Source organism: Schistocerca nitens, chromosome 7 (genome assembly GCF_023898315.1).
Source record: "Schistocerca nitens isolate TAMUIC-IGC-003100 chromosome 7, iqSchNite1.1, whole genome shotgun sequence".
NCBI classification, from domain to species: domain Eukaryota; kingdom Metazoa; phylum Arthropoda; class Insecta; order Orthoptera; family Acrididae; genus Schistocerca; species Schistocerca nitens.
The window spans coordinates 460,893,419-460,915,335 of NC_064620.1; the positions used below are offsets into that span (position 1 = coordinate 460,893,419).

General features: G+C 40.7%; 1 protein-coding gene across 1 annotated transcript in view; it reads right to left on the minus strand.

Annotated features, from left to right (window-relative positions):
- Positions 1-1,574: 1,574 nt before the first annotated feature.
- LOC126195818 (odorant receptor 43a-like) overlaps positions 1,575-21,917 on the minus strand; it is a 43,772-nt gene continuing 23,429 nt past the window's right edge. The window contains exons 3-5 of the mRNA XM_049934457.1: positions 19,814-19,927; positions 7,004-7,159; positions 1,575-1,676 (exon numbers count right to left, since the gene is read on the minus strand). Coding sequence (XP_049790414.1) covers positions 1,623-1,676; positions 7,004-7,159; positions 19,814-19,927 — 324 coding nt within the window. The 3' untranslated portion in view covers positions 1,575-1,622. The remainder of the gene's footprint in view (positions 1,677-7,003; positions 7,160-19,813; positions 19,928-21,917) is intronic.

A 21,917-nucleotide genomic window follows, 5' to 3' on the forward strand; every position in this document is an offset into this window, starting at 1 on the left:
AATAGATTAGGATTGTTAGCATGTAGATCACGTAAATGAAGATTCTACTACATTTAGATTTATTTTAAAACACAGTATTGCGGGCAGGAGCAGACACATTCATCAAACGCAGTAGTAGGTAAAAATGTAGGCAGAAGACTGCTTTAGCGTAAGTAAAGAGGAGGTGAACATTTCAGAGCTACCTTCTACGTACCGCTGTCTACAGCTGTCTACCTTGCTCTTCGTTCCTTGGAAGAGGCAACATGTTTTAATGTTGCCGCCTTTTCACCCACCTCCTCCACACTCACGCAACTGGAGATAGGTAGTAATTGATACATGTAGCAAATTTGGTTGAAATCGATCCAGTGGTTTCGAAGGAGATGTGCAACGTACATACATACATTCCTTTTTTCCGTCTGTTCAAACGTTTGACATTTACAACATTTTATTTAACTGCGAATCAAAGTATGTTCATTAACTTTAATGAATTCCAGTAAGATATATCTGGACAGAATTAATTAGACAAATGTTAACACAAAGGTGTTTGCTTCTCATGTTCACATGGCAAGCATATATTCTTTTATTAGTGTCTCTGTTCAAATGAAGAAGCATAATTTCCAGAAATAAATACTGAGGGGCGCCTGCAGTAAGGTAGCCATGGTGGCCTGGTTACGTGAAGTTGCAGGACAACGAGAGTTACGTACAGTTCATAATTTTCACCTGTTGATATGTCAGTTTTTCTTTCAGACTGCTCATCGTTGGACAAAGTATTTTTGACGAAGATTTCCATTGTGTATTCGATTTTGAAATACAGTGGTCCTGATTGCTAAGAGTACTAACACTTCACAAATGCAAATATAAATTATAACCATCATAACCATTAAGATAATTCGTTTCTAAATATGGATAATAACAAGAAGTAATGACCTGAAATATCTGCAAATAGTTTACTGGACATGAGCGCAAGAGCACAGTTGGTAGCAGCTGCAAGATATTGAGGAAGTGGTACCCATACATAGCCAGGGAGCAAAAGCAACTGTTTTTGCAGTGAATGAACCAAATGTACCTCAAGGCTGATTTAGAGGTGTTTAGTAAAATAGCACGAACATTATATTGATGAACCTCTTTATTTACTATGACTCAGTTTTAGTACCACATTTCACAAACTTTCCACAAGTTGACAGACAGCTGTGCAAAGCACGTCAAGTTAGCACAGAAATTTTCATACCAGATATTGTCTTAAAGTTAATATAATAGCTGAGTGGTATGGTGGAACACTAATTTCTTGTAAATTTCATCTCAGTGCACATTTTATCTCTGTGCGCTATATAAATGTCTTAGCCACTAACTGGTACAAATTTTAGTTGGGTATACTGCTCTACATGATATTAGATTGTATCATAGATACTGTTAAGTACATAAACAACACAAATAGCAAGTTTCAGTATTGTACAAAAACAACTGTAATTAACCAAATTTCAGCTCAAAGTGCAAGAACTGCTCTGTTTAGAGGCTGTGTTTTAAAACCGTAATGAAGCTATTTTTGAGCAATTATGTGATGGCGTTAGTACGTTTCAGCTTCGGCACTCACTTTCTTGTAGCAATACGTAGCAAAGTTGTTACTACTGTTTTTCAGATGCCTGCTATTTCTGCACTCCGTGTAACATGTTGAATAATGAATATGATCCATTCAGCAGCTGCAAAAAATAAATACTAGATCAGTACTATGATCAAAATTAGCGCTAAGGGTGTCACAATGAAAGGAAACAGAATAGACTGATGCAGAAAGAGATTTGATCAAAAAAGGGAAAGTAAGTTGTTCCTTACAACGCAAAAAATGCTGCAAGGCACAGACAAAAGAAAGTTTTACTAGATTTTTATGGGTAAATGAGTAGCGGAAAGTGAAGTTTTGACATGATGAAGTTTATTAAGTAAGATTCTATGTTCACTTCTATTCGGGGAAACGGAGCGCGAAACACTCAGATTTTTAGTATTTCAGGATAAGAAAGACCGACGACATGTTGCAGTGTGAAAGAGGCTCCATAAACTTGGATGCTTCTTATGTCATATTACGACCATAAGTTTATAAGCCGCTCTATTCCTCTGAAGCTGATGTGACTTCAAGCTTTGCTTGTCGCGATAAACAGCTATGGCTCTCTTACGGTTGAAAGCTGGACTAGGGTGCTTTATTTGATGATAGGACGACGGCCTTCTTTACTGGATACTTCGCACGATATGACTTTACCCCATCTCTAAATTATCTGGAAGGGACCAGCTTTCTGAGCTTGTTTGCCATTACCTCATTAACGCGATATGAGATGACTTCTTTCTTTGGAAGTTTACAGACAATGATGTATTTGTGTCTTCACCGTCTGATTGCAAAAAGTACGGAAAGACTTGTTGAATTAGCTTCACCAGACATGCCGACGAACACACTGGAAGACCTCACTTGGTGAAAAACTGTGAGAGGTGACAAATGAACACATGTTGGTGAAATCGTGTGAATAATTATCCAGCTCATACAACATTTATCTATGAAAGTCAGATATACTTTCTGAAACTTCGCGTTATATAACCAGCGAGAAAATGCTCGTGTCGGTGCACAAAAAAAGCTAATGTCTTAATCTTCTTAAGACCCTGACAGGATTGCGCCCTAAAACCAAAACCAACCCTGACAGGAAAGTGAGAAATCGACCGCCTCAGTCCTCATTACTCATTCTTCACCAAAAATTATTGACAAGCAAACATATTCACACTTTCTTAACACAGAACGTTATAAATCCTTTTACCCAGTCTCTCTTTGTAAGTAAGCCTTCGTAGTCACCATTTCCCTCTCACTGCCACTGTCTATACATGTGTCTCTCCCACTGTATCCTTTTTCTCCCATTTCAGTAAAACCCACTGCCTCTGCCTCTCTCAACTGTCTCCTTTTGTCTTTCTTTTCCCCTGTCATTGTCTCCGACTAACAGTATCTCCTATTTGACTCCCACTGCTGTTGCCTTCATCTCTCTCTCTCTCTCTTTCCCTTTCACTGACAATTTCTCTATCCCAGCATAACTCTCTCCTCTCTCTTTCTGTCCCACTGGCATTATCTTCTCTCTCTTCCTCCACAACTGCCTCTCTGCAACTCTCTTTCAGCACAAAAGAGAGCGAATATGTCCGCATGCCAAAATTTCTGGTGAAGAAGGCGGAATCAGGACTGAGGCTCTTGGTTCTCCATTTGTTCTGTCGGGCGATTTTAAAGTGGAATATATTCGCTCTTTTTTGTGCTCCAACAGGAGTATATTTCTACTGGTTCCCTTTTTTCCCCTGCTACAACTGAATGTGTTGTTATATAAAACGACTTCTCTAGGCCAGTAAAGTTTTGACGGTTTATTTGTATACTTCGACACATATAAACAACAAATAACTGTGAATAATATAAGTTAAACACAAAATCGTTAGCTTTTCATTTTTCTTGATACATTTTGCTGATCGACCACAATTCATAAAAATGTCTGTCTTCTGATTGGAATCTTAAAAGAATTATTAGAAATATTTTACTGAATTTGAATTCTTTTCAGTTTTAGATCATTCTTGGTAGTCGTGTTAAGTTCTTTTCAGGAATGTTTTACCCCATAGTTTGTCAATGCAGAACCACCTTGAGCATAACTGTATAGGCGCAAAGTGCCCAGTTTCTTTGGTGAAAACATTCTAATTAAAAACATAGTTTGACGACTTCAGAACCCATACGATGATCACAGAACTCTTACCGCAAGTTCACTACGTTAGTTAAAAATACATTTAAGCCACTGGCCGGATATCACGTAAATATTTACGTGCGAAAGTAACAGCAATTTTGAACCTCTGGATCTCCGTAACGGATAACGAAATCGAAAAAGTTTTGAAGTTCCCCAAGAATATTACTTTGAGAATATGTGATAAAAATTTCCACAATCTACCGTGAATAGAAATTATAGCTGTGGCCTTCCCCACAATTGGTACTTTTCGTACCCCAAAGTCAAGGTTTTTCAGGTTTTCCTCAGCAATCGCTCATAAACAATTTGTACTTTTACAAGCTGCCTAAGATCCACCCTAGAAGCGTCTTTGATTAATAATGAAAACGTCCTCGGTTGTGGGATCGAACCCCACCACCGTTTAAACTTTGAATAAAAATCGTCAGCATGACGGCTGAAGATTTCCGGCGCAAGAAGTCAGCAACAGTCAGGCAACGGCTTGACAAGATGGTGGAGGAGCGGACAGAGATCACGGTACTTTCTTGCACTAGGGGTGGGAAATTGCTCCTAAAGGCAAAAGAATCAGCTATGATTAACGGCATGAGGGTGCAGAAGGCAATGGAAACCACTGCATTAACGACGCATAACGTATCCACAGGACAAGTGGCTAGTGATAGGAAAGGTGTTTTGGTTATCTCTCCATTGGCAAGAGATTTCGGAATTGTTCCCCATTCGAATCTCCCGGAGGAGCCTGCCAAGAGGGAGGTGAGCATGAGAAAAAAGTTGAATAACCAACGAAAGGATAACGTTCTACGTATCAGGGCGTGGAATGTCAGAAGTTTGAACGTGGTAGGGAAGTTACAAAATCTGAAAAGAGAAATGCTGAGGTTCAATCCAGATATAGCGGGGATCAGTGAAGTGAAATGTAAAGAAGACAAGGATCTCTGGTCGGATGAGTATAGGGTAATATCAACAGCTACAGAAAATGGTATAACGGGAGTAGGATTTGTTACGAATAGGAAGGTAGGGCAGAGAGTGTGTAAACTTTTCAGTGACAGCGTTGTTCTCATCAGAATCAAGTGCAAACCAACACCGACAACAGTGGTTCAGGTATGCGTGCCGACGTTGCAAGCCGAAGATGAAAGTATATGAGGATATTGAGCAGGTAATTCAGTACATAAAGGTAAATGAAAATGTTGAAGATCTGATAGTCTTGGGAGACTAGAATGTAGGGGAAGGAGTAGAAGAAAATGTTACGGGAAAATATAGGCTTGATAGTAGAAACTAGAGAGGAGAAGGAGTAATTGATTTCTACAAAACATTTCAGCTAGTAATAGAAAATACTCTGTTGCAGAATCACAAGAGGGGGTGGTGTACTTTGAAAACGCCGGGAGGTACGGGAAGAATTCAGTTAGATTACATCATGATCAGGCAGATATTCCAAAATCAGTTAAAAGCGCAATGGGAATTTCACTCATAAAAACAGCGGAGAGAGCGGATAGGTGGTAAGAGCACATTGAAGTCCTGTTTAGGAAGATTTGTCTTACGACGTGATAGATTTAAAACCGAATAAGGCAGTAGGGACGAATAACATTCCATAAGAATTTCTAAAATGATAGAGGGAAGTGGCTACTACTCGACTATTCATGTTGGTGTGTTCTGTGTATGAGTCTGGCGAAATACCATCTGACTTTTGGAAAAAGATCATCCACAGAATTCCGAAGATGTCAGGAGCCGAGAAGTGCGAGCATTATTACACAATCAGTTTAACAGCTCATTCATCCAAGTTGCTGACAAGAATAATATACAGAGAAGGGAAAAGAAAACTGAGTTTGTCTTTAGGAAAGATAAAGGTGCAAGAGAAGCAATTCTGACGTTGCGCTTGATAATGGTAGCAAGATCAAAGAAGAAAATCAAGACACGTTCATAGGATTTGTTGATATTGAAGAAGCGGTCGAAAGTGTCGAATGGAGCAAGATGTTCGAAATTCTGAGAAAAACGTGAGTAAGCTATAGGGAATGACGGGTAATACACAACATGTTCAAGATATAAGAGGGAACAGTAAGAGTGAAAGACGAAGAACGACGTGGACGGATTAAAAAGGGCGTAAGACATGGATGTAGTCTCTCTCCCCTTCTGTTCAGTCTATACGTCGAAGAAGCAGTGACAGAAATAAAGGAACGGTTCAGGACTGGAATTAAACTTCGAGCTGAAAGGATATCAATATGAGATTCCCTGGTGATACTGCTATCGTCAGTGAAAGGGAAGCAGGTCTTTTAGTTCAAGACCTGCTGAACAGAATGAACCGTCTAATGAGTACAGAATACGGATTGAGAGTAAACCGAAGAAAGATGAAAGTAATGAGAACTAGCAGAAACGAGAATTGCGAGAAGCTTAATATGAAAATTGGAAATCACGAAGCAGACGAACTTCAGGAATTCTGCTATCTAAGGGGAATAACCCATTACGGACAGAGCAAGAAGGACGTCAAAAGCAGACCAGTCTTGGCAAAAACTAGTATCAGACATAAGCCTTAATCTGACCAAGAAATTTCCAAGAATGTACGTTTGGAGCACAGTGTTTTATGGTAGTGGAACATGGACTGCGAGAAAACCAGGAAATAAAAGCATCGAAGCATTTGAGATGTGGTGCTACAGAAGAATGTTGAAAATTCGGTGGAATGATAAGGAATGAGGAGATTCTCCGCAGAATCAGCGAGGAAGGGAATATACTGAAAACAGTGACAAGTAGAAGAGACAGGATGGTAGGACATCTGTTAAGACATTAGGAATAACGTCAATGGTACTAGAGGGAGCTGTAGAGGGCAAAAACTGTAGAGCGAGACAGAGATTGGAATACATCCAGCATGTATTTGAGGACGTAGGTTGCAAGTGCTACTAAGAGACGAAGAGATTGACGCAGGAGAGGAACTCGTTGCGAACCGCATCGGATCAGACAGAAGACTGATGACTCAAAAAAAAAAAAGATTAAAAAGTCCATCCTAGACCACGCCTAATTCAAAATAACCCACCTACCTGTTAAGTTTCCCTGGGCTGGAAGAAGTGTGTAATATTTAAATTTTGAGCCTGTGCCGTATAATATGTAAGCTTGCTCTTCAGATATGTATACAAATATTCGCTATCCAAAACACTTGATCCTTTTCTGTGCGATAGACAGAACCCAAGATATGAGCCCCGAAAAAACGTGTATTTCGAGCAACGCTTTTTGGCAGATATTGGTATCGTGCGCCACGGTGCACGGATCGATAATAATCCGCGTTCTGTAGTAAGTATTAAACATTTACGTACCCTCAGAAATGTATGCCTCGACAGGATGACCCGTTTCCCGACTTTGACGTTGAGCGGCTGTGACGCCTGGAGCATGAAGATGGTGAGTGAACGCCGGAACCGAGGGCCCATGTTGATCCAGTCGCAGTTGAAAGCCGAGTCCACCAGGCGCTCACTCTGCAACAACCGATCGTGCGCTGTAGTCAATAGTACGGAAAATAAGGAAGCCAAATTTAACATTGCGCTTCTGCAACCTGGGTTCTATGATGCTGAACAGCTCATAATGGCGAACAATAGGGCGAAGTGCAGGGGATCGTCAGCAGATATCAATGAGTAAGAAAATGGGACACTAAAGTATTGACGGGGATGATGAAATGAATTTGGAGTTCCCCGAGGCTTTAGATACCACAGTATGCTGTTCAGATGAAGAGAAATAATAACCACAGAAGTTGGACGTAGAAAATATCTGCAAAGACGGTAATTGTGAAGAAACCTTGGGTAACAGAGGAAAGAATTTAATTAAACGACAAAATATGGAAAAACAAATATGTTCAAGAAAAAAATGGGAGAGAGTCCTGCGGCCGCTGTGACCGAGCGGTTCTAGGTGCTTCAGTCCAGAACCGCGTTGCTGCTACGGTCGGAGGTTCGAATCCTGCCTCGGGCATGGATGTATGTGATGTCCTCAGGTTGGTTAGCTTTAAGTAGTTCTAAGTCGAGGAGACTGCTGCCCTCAGATGTTAAGTCCCGTAGTGCTTAGAGCCATTTGAACCATTTGAACAGAGTCACATGCTTATCTTGTTGAAGCTCCCTTTTCTTCGTGTTTGCTTTCTAATACATAATTATTGAAATACCGTTCTGTCTTCATCAAACACAAATTTTTCATATTTAACACCCAAATACGTTTTTCGCCATCGTTAGTGAGTTCATTTATTTACTGTCAAATAACAGGTAAAGGTAGTTTGTATGATAATTTATACAGTTTTGAGATTATTGACATAAGCACTATAAGAAAATTTGGGCTATTGATGAAAACCTGCACAAACTATCGGAAACCTGATAGAATACTTACTATTAAAAGACTGTTTTTAATAGTAAATATTTGTAACTCATTGATCACTGCTACTCCCATAGTGTATTCAAAAGTAACTGATAGAATACTGTTTCCCTTTTACAAAAATTTAGAGAAATAGCTTAAAAATCTATATAGTAGCCCATAATCTCATGAATATAGGTAATCCACAATTTTAATGATTTCTTGAACACCTAACAGGTTTTGCAACTGCTAAGCAGGATTTTTCAAGGCAGTGTGCAGACATTTCTCTTTTCCGTCAGCAAGGAGCTGCTATTTTTAGAAGAAGGATTTGGAAAGGATAAAGGTGGGCTAAAAAATAATTATTATTTAAACGAAATGTTTTAGCTAGCTTAACATCCATCTATTGCCAAAGTTCAGAAATATTACTTGTAAAATTAAATAGTACTTTAACATCAAAATATGAGTGAATGAAACCAAATGACTTCAAAAGTAATTTATTTGACATGCACTTTGTATTAACTCATTAATAAAGGAAACTATTTTTTACGCTCTAGATGAAGTAATAAAAACTTAAAAATTCATCATGTTGGCCTATAACACTCACTAGTGCGATAAAGTCAAATAACCATGTAATAAATCCTGGCTTACGTGAAATCTACTTGGTCCTCTTGCCCTGTATCAGAATCACTCTGGCTCATTCCCTCCATCGTCACCCACATAGCATTCTGTCATAGCATCAGCAGCAGTAAGGAGCGTTTTGTAGAAAGGCAGCTTTTCTTTTGCATCCCGGTTTCACCAAAGTACTGGCATAAAAGTCGCCTAATATCCTTCAGTTCTGTCGTCTTCACATGAATCTCTTTTTCAATACCTTCAATGCAGCTGTTCTGTCTGAAGTTTTTTCCCCTTTTTGCACGGCGTTTAGATTCACTTACGTCAGTGCTGTAAAATGGACCACCTTGAACTAAAGTCACCTTCTTGGTATTCCTGTACGTAATTGTAAATTTCTTCTACGTCTGGAATTTGAAATCTCGTTGGCTTGGCTGCTTTAAAATATCATCAAAGTAGGACTTCGAGTTCTTGACTGCACAGCTTTGTTGCAGGTGGATTACCGTAGCGTGCCTTTCTATTATATCTGTGTACTCTTCTGGCCTCTCAGTCACATCCATGTGCCTGAACTGTCTTTCCAGTTTTCCTAAAATACTGTCGGAACTACAACGAAGAACCGTATCTCCAACAGTTTAACATTTTGTGGAGATTCATAAAGTTGCCAGTGAGACAACATTCCCAACACTCCTTTATTCTTAGCCAGCCGACCACAGCCGCAGAAAATGAGCGTGCTGTTGAAAGATCATCTCAAGCAGAGTTGCATAGTCTGTGCTGCAGCGGTGAAACAATTTGATTTACCGCTTGTGATATTCATTTTCGATCCACAGATAGCTGAAATAACTGAGAGAATTGTTTTTATTCTGTGGTGATAATGATGAATGATAATGATGAATCATGTCATGTGGTTATGTTGCACAGATACAGCTGTCGGGAGTAGTAAACTGTCTGATACTGAATCTTCGGCAGTACCAAGTTTTTATGACAGTCGTAGCTAGTGTTAGCAAATTTCCCGTAAACGAATCTCATCGTGTAATGCATTTGCTCATTTCTTATGTGGTTTTAACAGGAATTTGAGACCATCTTTCTTCTCTTCGCATCTGCTTAAAAATTTTTGTTCTGAATGCAGATGCAAGATGAGCATTTGTCTGAGTATGGACTATCAGAAACGACACTGAAGTTTTCTCCAAATATCGTTCGAAAAGATTCAATTCAACATGAAGATCATCACTTTGTTTTTGTACATACATTACCCACATCTTTTCTGTATGTAGTTCGCTAGGAGGATATTGTCATTTGGGTTCCTTCCACGACAACAATGGTTTTTCACTGGTTTGAAACTTTTAATAAAAGCCTCCACTGCTTAATTTTTTGGTTTATGAATTTCAGGTCTACAGTTACCTTCTCGTGTTTCAGATGTTTTAGTACCACTCTCCATAAATCTCTGACTTGTCGGTACACACGATTACGTGTTTCTTGCAAAATATATAAAAGCACAACTCGGCACACACTTACATTTTCAATAACGCCACCTCTTTGTTTGAGAATAGTAAAACAGGTCCTTAAATTTCTTCTACTAGTAAAACACGATGCAACAGACTTCTTTTTGGGAGCAGTAAATTGAACATGCTGAAGAATGAAGTTTCTTTTTCGACTGCAGCTCTGGTTTTTTATAATACTTTTGATGTATTTTGCGCTCTTCTTCCATCGACAACTCAAACCAACAAAAGGTTCCTGCCGTATGTTTACTACTTGGTTTCTTAGATAGTCGCTTAGCTACAAGTCTGGGGCAAAGGAAATATCTTGCTAAATGATTTTAAAAATGCCAATCAAATCAAAGCATAAACAATTAGTGTGTAACAACGAATTTCTATGCTAAGTACTTTCGTTAAACACATTATGAAAATAAGTCATACCTATCTCTCTTAGCGACATTCCATTTCCACATTTCAGCAAATCTCTTTTTCTAAATGTAGGCCCCGTTTCTATTACAAGTTCGGTTCACCATATGACTTGCAGCATAGTTCTTTTTTTCTTGTAAAATTGCTTCCATCAACTCGCTTTCCATTCTACCACTCAAAATACCGCAAGCAGATAAATTAAGATAAAAGGCACTATCAACAGAAGAGCAGGAAGTCTGCATTGTCAAGTGCGTGTTAAACGGCGGCCTCGTGATAAGCCTCCTTTTTAGAGACCCTCTACGTCCTGTTTCCGCATCTCTCTCTCTCTCTCTCTCTCTCCCTCCCTCCCTCCCTCTCCCCCTCTCCCTCTGCCCCTCCACCCTTCCTACTCCCTCTCTCCCCCTCCCTACCCCTCTCTCCCCCCTCCCTAACCCTCTCTCTCCCCTCCCTAACCCTCTCTCTCCCCCTCTCTCTCCCTCTCCCTCTCCCTCTCCCTCGTTCTTTCGTGTTCAACAGTGGAATTCCATTGATGCTCTTAATGTTGAGACTATTGTTTTTAATTTTGCTGAAAGCTATTTTGACTTTTCTATATCCTGAATCAGTCTCTTCGTCCTTTTTCATCTCGTTCTTCTGCTTTATTGCAAGGAGTGGGATTATTGTCTATTCCATCTTCACAAAAACCACATTTTGCTTGGTGACCCTGTATCTCTCTTTCCTTTAGATCTATAGACTTTTACATGTCTGACTACTCTTTCTGCCCCCCCCCCCCCCCATTCTTTCAATATGCTTCTCCCATTTTGTTATCCCGTATATTATTCTTTCAGTCATGTAAAATACTCGTTTCTTATATAAGAATTATTTATTTGATCTCTCAGAGTACATTCTTTTACTTTTCTTCGGCTTTTCTTATTTACTGTCCAGGTTGCAGTTCAATATGTGAACATAAGCGTTGCCTTTACCTTGAAAAATTTTGTCTTTGTGTCTTTCCCTGTTTAAGAGCAATTGTAAATCATCCTCTGTCTCTTGTAAAATTATTTCCTCATTAGCCAAGAGTATAGTGTTTAAATGTGTGTTCCTCGGAGTTATTCCTTGCTTAGCTTCTTGTTTCCACTGACTAACATTGTCGTATACGAGGGTTGTTCCGAAAGTAATGAAAGTATTGCCTCCTATTTTTTGTGGTGACTTTGGATGTCCGTTTTTTCTGAGTAGGATCATCACCGGAGATGAGACGTGGTGTCACCACTACGAGCTAGAATCGAAAAGACTGTCCACGGAATAGCAACATGCGCATTCTCTGTCCAAGGAGAAATTCAAGGCACAACCGTCCTGCAGGCAAAGTGATGTGCACAGTCTTCTGGGATAGCCAGGGTGTGGTTGCTTTGGATGTCCTGGAGCCCGGAAGAACTGTCAGATTTTCACGCTACAAGGCGACACCGACTAATCTGAAAGCCTGAATTTCCAGGGTGAGGGCAGAGAAGACCAACTTTTATCTGGAACAGGATAACGCCAGGCCCCACACCAGCTTTGCGACCACGCAACTCATTGCAAAATTTGGTTGGACTTCTTACTACGTCCACCCCACAGTCCCGATTTAGCGCCTTCAAACTTCCATCTCTTTGGGCCTATGGAGGATGGACTAAATAGTGAACATTTTCAAGACTCAGATGCTCTTGTTAAAGCTGTAAGGAAGTGGTTAGCCTCAGTTGATTCCGACATTTACAAGCGTGGCATGCAGGCTCTGGTTCATCGTTGTCAAAAGTGCATAACAAATGGTAGTGACTGCGGAAAAATGACATACTGCAGCTGAAATATTGGTCTGTTTAGCTGTGCTGTTATGATTTATGTAGCTCCTGAAGTTTTCATGAATGAAAGTTGGAGGCAGTACGCTCGTATTAAATAAAGCGGGTGAGAGATTGCACCCTTGTTGTACTCCTTTGTTAACTGCTATTGGTGCTATTCTTTCTTTGATTGTATTAACTAAAATTTTGTTATTTAAATACAATTTTTTTTTTTTTTTACCAAGCGTGTTAAGTGTTTCGGATAACCACGTCTTTCCATTATATTCCAAGCACATACCTATTCACTCTGTCGAAGATTTTTTCATAATCTACAAATGCAATACGAGACTCTGGATTATGTCTCGTCTCTTTTCAGTTATCTGCTACACTACTGTAATACTATCACTGCATCGTCGATCATTTCTAAAACCATTTCGTTCCTTCAGTAAGAGAGCGTCAGCTTTTATTTTTAGTCTGTCATTAATTATTCGTGCGTATAATTTATAGCCTGTGTTCAACAGGCGTATTGCACTGTAATTTTCGCAAGCATTTCTAGCTCCTTTATAGAGAGGTACTACTTCCGCCAGTCTTCAAGAGTCAGATATCATCTTCTATTTCGGTTTATTCACGGATTTCCAGCTCCCAATGCCTTTCAGTTTCCTGCACTCTCTCCTTATTTAATTTCTAATTGGTTAATTTTACAACATACATTTCTTTTATTGAATATTTTTGTATTTCCTTCTTTCATCGAAAATTTTTACTTAGGAAAACTTTTTGCAGATACGTCCCCTGTTTTCACCTTCTATGATTAACTAACCTCTCTAAATGAACTGCTTGTTTTCGTATTTATTGTCGCAGTATCTATCGAATTAGATAATTCTGTATGCATATCGACATTCCTCAGTCTTCTTAAAATTCGCCAACTCTTTGTGATTTCTAAATTACGATCAGAGTCTGTACCTGCTTGTGATGTGCCTTAATATCTAATACCTTATTTCGGAATCTCTGTCTCACCATTACGTAGTGGAGTTTGTGTCTCAGCGTCTCCAAGTCTCTTCAAAATAAATAAGTTATAATGAAGATGATATGTTGACTTGTAATATACCCCTCCTGTAAAAGATCTTGTGACCGTACAAAGAGAGACCCAGAAGACAGGAAAAGCGATGAATGTCGCCAGTCACTGACGCCCCCAGGCGTCTCTAAGAGCTCTATTGTAGTCGTGGCAAGTACCTCTGGCTTGTTGTTGGACAGCAGGAGACAGCGGGTGCACAATGGACGAGCCGGAGCACTGTCTAGGGCCTCATAAAACTTTACAGAATTGAAGGCACGGAATTCAGCTAGAGTGCAGGTTTTGAGAGAAATGTAAGCATACTGTCCGTTCACACGGAATAGGATGGATTCTTTTTTTTTTCAGATATGTGTTTTTAGGGAGGGATAAGAAATCGTTACTTAACAGCAATGAAAGTTGTTAACAAACAATTCAGATGGTATCAGTAAGAAGCTGAGCTGTCCAATCAAATTTAGCGACGTTCAGAAGGAATAGGGCAGAGGAGAAATAGAGATCATAGTATGCTCCATCTAGCGGCACATTACTTAGACATCTGTTTGAGATACTGCTGGAAGTTCACTCAAGCCTTTTGTTGTAGGTATAATCAATAAATATCAGAGTCATCGACGATGACGCCTGGTGCAGTTTGACCTAACTGTAACGACCACGCACACAATTGCTGCAAGCAGCTGTTAGCATCTCCCACATGTTCGTTGTGGGTCATATATTACCTGAATCCTTCACATAACATCAATCACCATCAAATAACAAAATGAATTAACATATTCCAGTAAAAGTCCACTGACAATTTTTGTTGGTGTCAATTACAATAATAATAAACACTCATAAAACGATTATGAGATTATTATTAATAGCATGGGTATATTACCAGCAATGCGTTCTGGCCGTGATGGGCAATACAGAATGAATGTAGTATAGTTTTCTTTTAATTTTAATTTGTCATAGAAGGACATCATTTGACTTGATTTAAGCACATCAGAACAAGATATTAAAAAATGTTGTAAAGGGTAAACATCACCTATATAAAAATACATAGGATGTTAATCTAGACAGTGAAATTATATACTGTGAAAACAAAAATCTCTCTATCTCTCCAAATAATGGCGATGACGGATACGATGTACGATTGTTAAAGGAATCTTCCAAGTATTCAGTTGAAGTTGTTTAAAGAAACCTCAAATCACAGGAATCCAAACTCCAGATGGCTGGACAGTGTTTCCTAGATAAGAGTCCAATGACCCAACCACTGATGAATTAGTAGAATATCCTGTAACCTGTTTCATACTGTTCATTTGAGATCAAAAATACACTCCTGGAAATTGAAATAAGAACACCGTGAATTCATTGTCCCAGGAAGGGGAAACTTTATTGACACATTCCTGGGGTCAGATACATCACATGATCACACTGACAGAACCACAGGCACATAGACACAGGCAACAGAGCATGCACAATGTCGGCACTAGTACAGTGTATATCCACCTTTCGCAGCAATGCAGGCTGCTATTCTCCCATGGAGACGATCGTAGAGATGCTGGATGTAGTCCTGTGGAACGGCTTGCCATGCCATTTCCACCTGGCGCCTCAGTTGGACCAGCGTTCGTGCTGGACGTGCAGACCGCGTGAGACGACGCTTCATCCAGTCCCAAACATGCTCAATGGGGGACAGATCCGGAGATCTTGCTGGCCAGGGTAGTTGACTTACACCTTCTAGAGCACGTTGGGTGGCACGGGATACATGCGGACGTGCATTGTCCTGTTGGAACAGCAAGTTCCCTTGCCGGTCTAGGAATGGTAGAACGATGGGTTCGATGACGGTTTGGATGTACCGTGCACTATTCAGTGTCCCCTCGACGATCACCAGTGGTGTACGGCCAGTGTAGGAGATCGCTCCCCACACCATTATGCCGGGTGTTGGCCCTGTGTGCCTCGGTCGTATGCAGTCCTGATTGTGGCGCTCACCTGCACGGCGCCAAACACGCATACGACCATCATTGGCACCAAGGCAGAAGCGACTCTCATCGCTGAAGACGACACGTCTCCATTCCTCCCTCCATTCACGCCTATCGCGACACCACTGGAGGCGGGCTGCACGATGTTGGGGCGTGAGCGGAAGACGGCCTAACGGTGTGTGGGACCATAGCCCAGCTTCATGGAGACGGTTGCGAATGGTCCTCGCCGATACCCCAGGAGCAACAGTGTCCCTAATTTGCTGGGAAGTGGCGGTGCGGTCCCCTATGGCACTGCGTAGGATCCTACGGTCTTGGCGTGCATCCGTGCGTCGCTGCGGTCCGGTCCCAGGTCGACGGGCACGTGCACCTTCCGCCGACCACTGGCGACAACATCGATGTACTGTGGAGACCTCACGCCCCACGTGTTGAGCAATTCGGCGGTACATCCACCCGGCCTCCCACATGCCCACTATACGCCCTCGCTCAAAGTCCGTCAACTGCACATACGGTTCACGTCCACGCTGTCGCGGCATGCTACCAGTGTTAAAGACTGCGATGGAGCTCCGTATGCCACGGCAAACTGGCTGACACTGACGGCGGCGGTGCACAAATGCTGCGCAGCTAGCGCCATTCGACGGCCAACACCGCGGTTCCTGGTGTGTCCGCTGTGCCATGCGTGTGATCATTGCTTGCACAGCCCTCTCGCAGTGTCCGGAGCAAGTATGGTGGGTCTGACACACCGGTGTCAATGTGTTCTTTTTTCCATTTACAGGAGTGTATATACTAACCTAATGTAGAGGCTTTGTTCGTCAAACATAGTAGTGTCAAAGTCGTCAGAGATGTTTCAGTACTGACCAGTTGTAAAAGGAAGGAGGAGTGACACCATGTAAAAAAAAAAAGAAAGAAATGATTTATCCTTCGAGAGCCCCTCTCTAGGGATGCAGACGAAAAAAACCAATGGCTCTGATGGTGGATGAACAAGATAATCCAATAATCTCAGTGATGGTGAGAGTGGAAGAGTCTGTCCCAGAAAACAAAGTTAAAATCTAAATGCTTCTAGAATGAGATTTTTCACTCTGCAGCAGAGTGTGCGCTGATATGAAACTGCCTGGAAGATTAAAGCTGTGTGCCGGACTGAGACTCTTCCAGGAGTGCTAGTTCTGCAAGGTTAGCGGGAGAGCTTCTCTGAAATTTGTAAAGTAGGAGACGAGATACTGGCGAAATTAAAGCTGTGAGGACGGGGCGTGAGTCGTGCTTGGGTAGCTCAGATGGTAGACCACTTTCCTGCGAAAGGCAAAGGTCCCGAGTTCGAGTCTCGGTCTGGCACACAGTTTTAATCTGCCAGGAAGTTTCTAAATGCATCTGTTCCTGCATCAGAAAGCATTGTGGTCAGCGTCAGGCCTCAGTATTAGGAGTGGCTGTAGTAGTAGTGGGGCTATGGGTGTTTGAGCACAAGGGCAACACAGAAAGATAACTTGCACTATAAACTAAGAGGCGACTGTACGACGTGGGCAAACACACAGTTTTCATCATCATGCCGTTGTAATGATCACCACCCTGTCACCTTTCCTAAGCATACAATAGCACGAAATTCCAACAGCCTGCATTGTTGTCAGGTTTATAATGAGATCATCAATTGCGTAACCACGCAATCCTGTCAGACTTACTTCCTGCCCTATTCCCTTCCTTCTGATGACATAGACCAATGGCCCTGTCAGTAAAATGGCGGGAAATAAAAAAACTGGCAAAAAATTTAAAAATTCAAGATGGCAGACATCACTAGTCCTACTGTGATTTCCCAGCCCTTTGACAGAATCAAAGATGGCGGACCTGATGGATTCTGGCGATGCCTGCCTGGTTGCCAGATCACGTAAATTCAAGAAGACCACTGGGTTTACCCCAGACCTTTGACATCAGAATCCAAGATGGCGGACCTGGTGGATACTGACAACCTGTATGGTTACTAGATGACCTGATGTAATTATAAAAATAACGGAAATTTGAAACAAAAGTAGCACTCTTATGTTTTACCCCAGTTTCAACTATATTGAAAAAATGATGGGAAATTCAGATCTATTCTATGTTTAAAACGGTGTCAGATAACCTAACTGTGCACTAATATCTCACATGTTATTTAAACCATTTCATTTATCCTCGTGGAAAGTTCAAAAATTCCACCACACTCACCTTCAGGAAAGTCTTGTGCTACTGAATGTTCTGATAGGGTGTTTTAAAATAGTTTTCAACATCCCACCTCATCAGAGAGGGGCGACAGTTATGATAACAAGCTTTAGCTGATCTACTTATTATTTCTGTATTACCACCACATCAAGGATTGATTGCAGCTATGTGAATATCCGGGTTGTAACTGAGACATTAGCATCAGAGTGTGATATGAACAAGTCAGGTATCACAGCCGTCCCACAGGTAAGTCATCAGCACAAGGCAGGTTATATGCAGCCTACATGGATGCTCTACATTTGAGAATGAAACATGTTTATATTAAGTTACAAGATGGATAGCAACCATTTTTAACTTTGAAAACACATGTAACAAAAAAGAATGGTATGTAACAAGAATAATACTCTGTAACCTTGTTGTACAATGAGTTTAGCCGATAGTAGCACTTCAGGATAACTGACCATAATCAATGTGGGCAAACAATATCCTATTCCTTAGTGCAGCATGAAATAATGAGTGCTGCAATTCTGTGGTATAATATGCCTCATGCTCATCCTCATTAAGAGAGATGGCAGAGACACTGCTGCTGACAGATAGAAGATCATTATTAAAATTAAAGTGACCCCATACAGATCTCAACAGTTCAGGTGACAGTGACAGTGCAGGTGCTGAGGTTGAGGGTCCAGGTGTCATTGATGTTAGTGCCCGAGATGGGCGATGTGCTGGTGATGGAGATGACAATAATACTGATATCAAGGTTTTAGGTCTGGGTGTATGTGCAGGCAATACCTGCAGTAGTGACCATGACAGCTCAGGTGTGGGTGATGGTACAGGAGCTGGCAGTACTGCTGATAGGTAAGGAGCTACTGATACCTGTGGCAGACCATGGTCCATCAGCATTTCTGAAAGTGCACAACCATCTACAAGCATCATGCAAAAAAATTATACAAACACATATAGGGAGAGACAAAGAGAGACTGATAATTATGCAAAGTCATATGTGATGCACATCTACCCTCCAGCAGTTTCTGATCTATTGGCATGCACTTATAATGCATAATATTGTATTGCCACCTCTGAGATACTGTGTCCAAATCTTTACCTAAGCAGCTATCAACATCAGACCAACAGCCCTTTGATGCAAACGATTCTGTGAGTTGACTTATTGCCAAATCATCAGCATTGAGTCTGTATTGTATACTCACCATCAGACAACAATTTTAGAAAGAAAAACAACAGCTGGTAATCACACACACATTTGATGCTACTATGGCTGCTATTGGTGCTGTGCTTGATGATGATGATGATGATGATAATGCTAATAATGTGAGGAGCAAACTTATATTAAGCCAGAGTATATAAAACTCATTTTATGTAGCCAAGGAGAGATTTTGGGGGTATGAAATAACGAATCATGAGTGATATTTCAGTGTTGATTGATGTGTAATGTGAGTGTAAGGAAGATGCTGCATTATGAACAACCATGCAGACTTTGTCAGCTACAGAACGTTGGTGAGTTATAAATACCTTTCATAACCGTTAAATAACAAATATCGCCATGTTAGAATGAAATTGTAACAGTCTGCATAATGTTACTGCAAAATTGTAACAAATCACCCATGTTATACAAAACTGTAACAAATTGATGCAGGTAACATTGAAATTGTATCAGACTGCACCATGTTACAACAAATTTGTGTGAGTAGTAACTGCTCATTCGTGGTACTAATTTTACATATGCACTCTTAGGTAAAAAATTAAAGTATGTGTGGATGAACTGTACAAAATGGCTGCAGGAGAGGCTGCCCCCCCAAATACCTCCTCTATGTACAGTATAATACAGCATGATACCAGGAGTGTGTGATGTGAAGTCCCTTATGAAACGTGGACTTAATGCTTCAAGTATGTGGTATGCAGCACAGTGGAAGGACATGATACCCTTGCAGTGCAGAATGGGCACATACTGACAGCCAGCTCACAACAACATACCGCAAACCAACAGCTATCTCATAACAAAAATATCTCCTTCACCCTCTAGCAAATATACAATTTCTCCTTCCACTGGAGTTATCACATCCAATATTTGCGCACAGTATTTTCATTTCCTGCTAATGTCCCACTTGTAATTCGTTTAATAACTTATGTAACTTCAGATTTCTACTTAAAAATACAATGTAAAAGAAAACAGAATGTGTAACAAACGTATTAAAAATTGTTAGTTGTACATTGCAGTCATAGCAAACTATAATCTTCATGTGATGGGACATACATATATCTTGTGATGGAGATGCCGAGTACACAAAGTTATACCAACCTGATCGATTATTGCTTGTCCAAACATGCAGTAGAGACCAGTTTCACAAGAATAGGCAGGAAAAGTAATTAACATCTTCAATACTGAAGGTAAGTCAACTCCTTCCTGTAGCATCTGGAAATTGCGAGCCATAAATTATTGAAAACTGTTTTTCAGGGTACGATTTTTATTTCAGTTTTGTACAAGTGGGGAAAAGGAGTTGTTTATATCGGTGTTACTGCTAATCTGTTAAACACATAATATCATATTAACGGATTCTTCCATCATTTCTTGGTGGAAGAATTTCGTATTTCATATTTAAAGAAAACAAACTGCATTTTGTTCCCTCCAGACACATACTTGTCAAACAGTTACCCGTTACTGCCAGTTAGTCTTTCTTCTTTCCTGCAGTCAAGTTCATTTTGTTTTCAACTGTCCAGCACCCTACCAACATCAAGTATCTCTGCTAGTCTATTACTATGGCATGATAGAATTACAATACTCTTTTCCATAATATGCTATCCATACCAATCAAAGAACATTTATTTTTGCATACCTTCTCACAGCATCAAGTCCATACCTTTGTTCACAATAAAACCTTCCTTCAAAACTATCACAGCATCCAAACTTCCCCCCATATCCCACATCAGATTAGTAACCCACTTTGCATGACTTGTGGTAGAGTTACTACTATTACCAAAAGAACATCCCTGTTTGGCCACCACCTCTATACAATATTCTCACCAACCACATCATTCTTAACAATTCCTCCAAACCCTAAGTGCTACTACTGGCACCAATGTACATCTGACATCATCCCTTTGGCTTTCTCTCTAGACCGTTCCCTTTCAACCTCTATTGTTGCTGTCAACCTAAACATCCCCAGCCGGTTTCTTGCAGAGCTCTGGAGGTGCAGACAGTTTATTGGTACCATTCAAGATGGTACTGCATCTATCCTACAGTTTACCTGTCTTTAGACCAACTCCTACCCTGATGTTGTCCCAACATCTCCTAACCTCCTTGGGCACATCAGTATATAAGTCCTTCATCATACTAGAAGTGACCATATCCACCAGAACACCTCACAGTCACACACTCATTTCCAACACTAACCCGAAACTTATCCAAGACTTCTCCCACACCAAGTGAAATGCCTACCAGACAAACTGGAACTCAGTCCTTAATCTTTGAACTCTCTGATGACATCCCCCATGCCTCCTCCTTATCGCATCACATCTTCTTAGAAGCCACATAAGCTCACATCCCAACCAATCCCATCTGTAGTATCGCTCCACACTCCATCCATAAGCCATACCTATTCTCTATGAGTCCTGTTAACTATACCATTCTTTTATGCAGACTTGTGGCCGCCACTCAAAGACAACTGGCGAATACAGACAAATATAAGAAATCTACTAAACGCAAAGAAATGTCGGGAATGGCGTCATAGACATGTAAGTATCAACACTACACAACCCCTTTTTGCCCCTAAGTACTGGTAAGCCTTCTATCGTCTCGCTGGTAACAGTCATACTGACTACTTCCCAGTACTGCACAATAAATCATCCATTTTCTGATTACTTAAGTACAACTAATCACTTTGTATCCTATCTCTCAGATACTTTTACAATCCCTGATGATGACCCTCAGTCTGATTACTCGTTATTCATCACAGTCTATGAACGGACTGACACTTCTGTTCCATCTTTTGTTACTAGTTTTCAGTACACAGGACACATAACTAAGACAGATCTTAATAATCCAGTCACAGCAATAGACCTTACATAAATATTATACAAGAAACTAATCACTGTCCTTTGTGATGCGTACCTGAGTGCCCATATTTCTTGCTAGAAACCCTTGTTAGTTTTTACAATATCATCCACCACACAGACTATTATCCTGGGCCGTGGAAAATTTCGTAACCCCTACTTTTCTTTAATGCCAACAAACCTCCTGTAACACTATCCCCTACTGAACCATTAACAACACCTCAGTATTCAGCAATGTCTTCAAATCCGTTCTCTCCCAACTCAAACACCTAAACCATCATCTACCTCACCCTACCAACCATAGTGGTTCCCATCCCTATTTATCTTTCAATGAACAGCTCCTGCAGCGTACT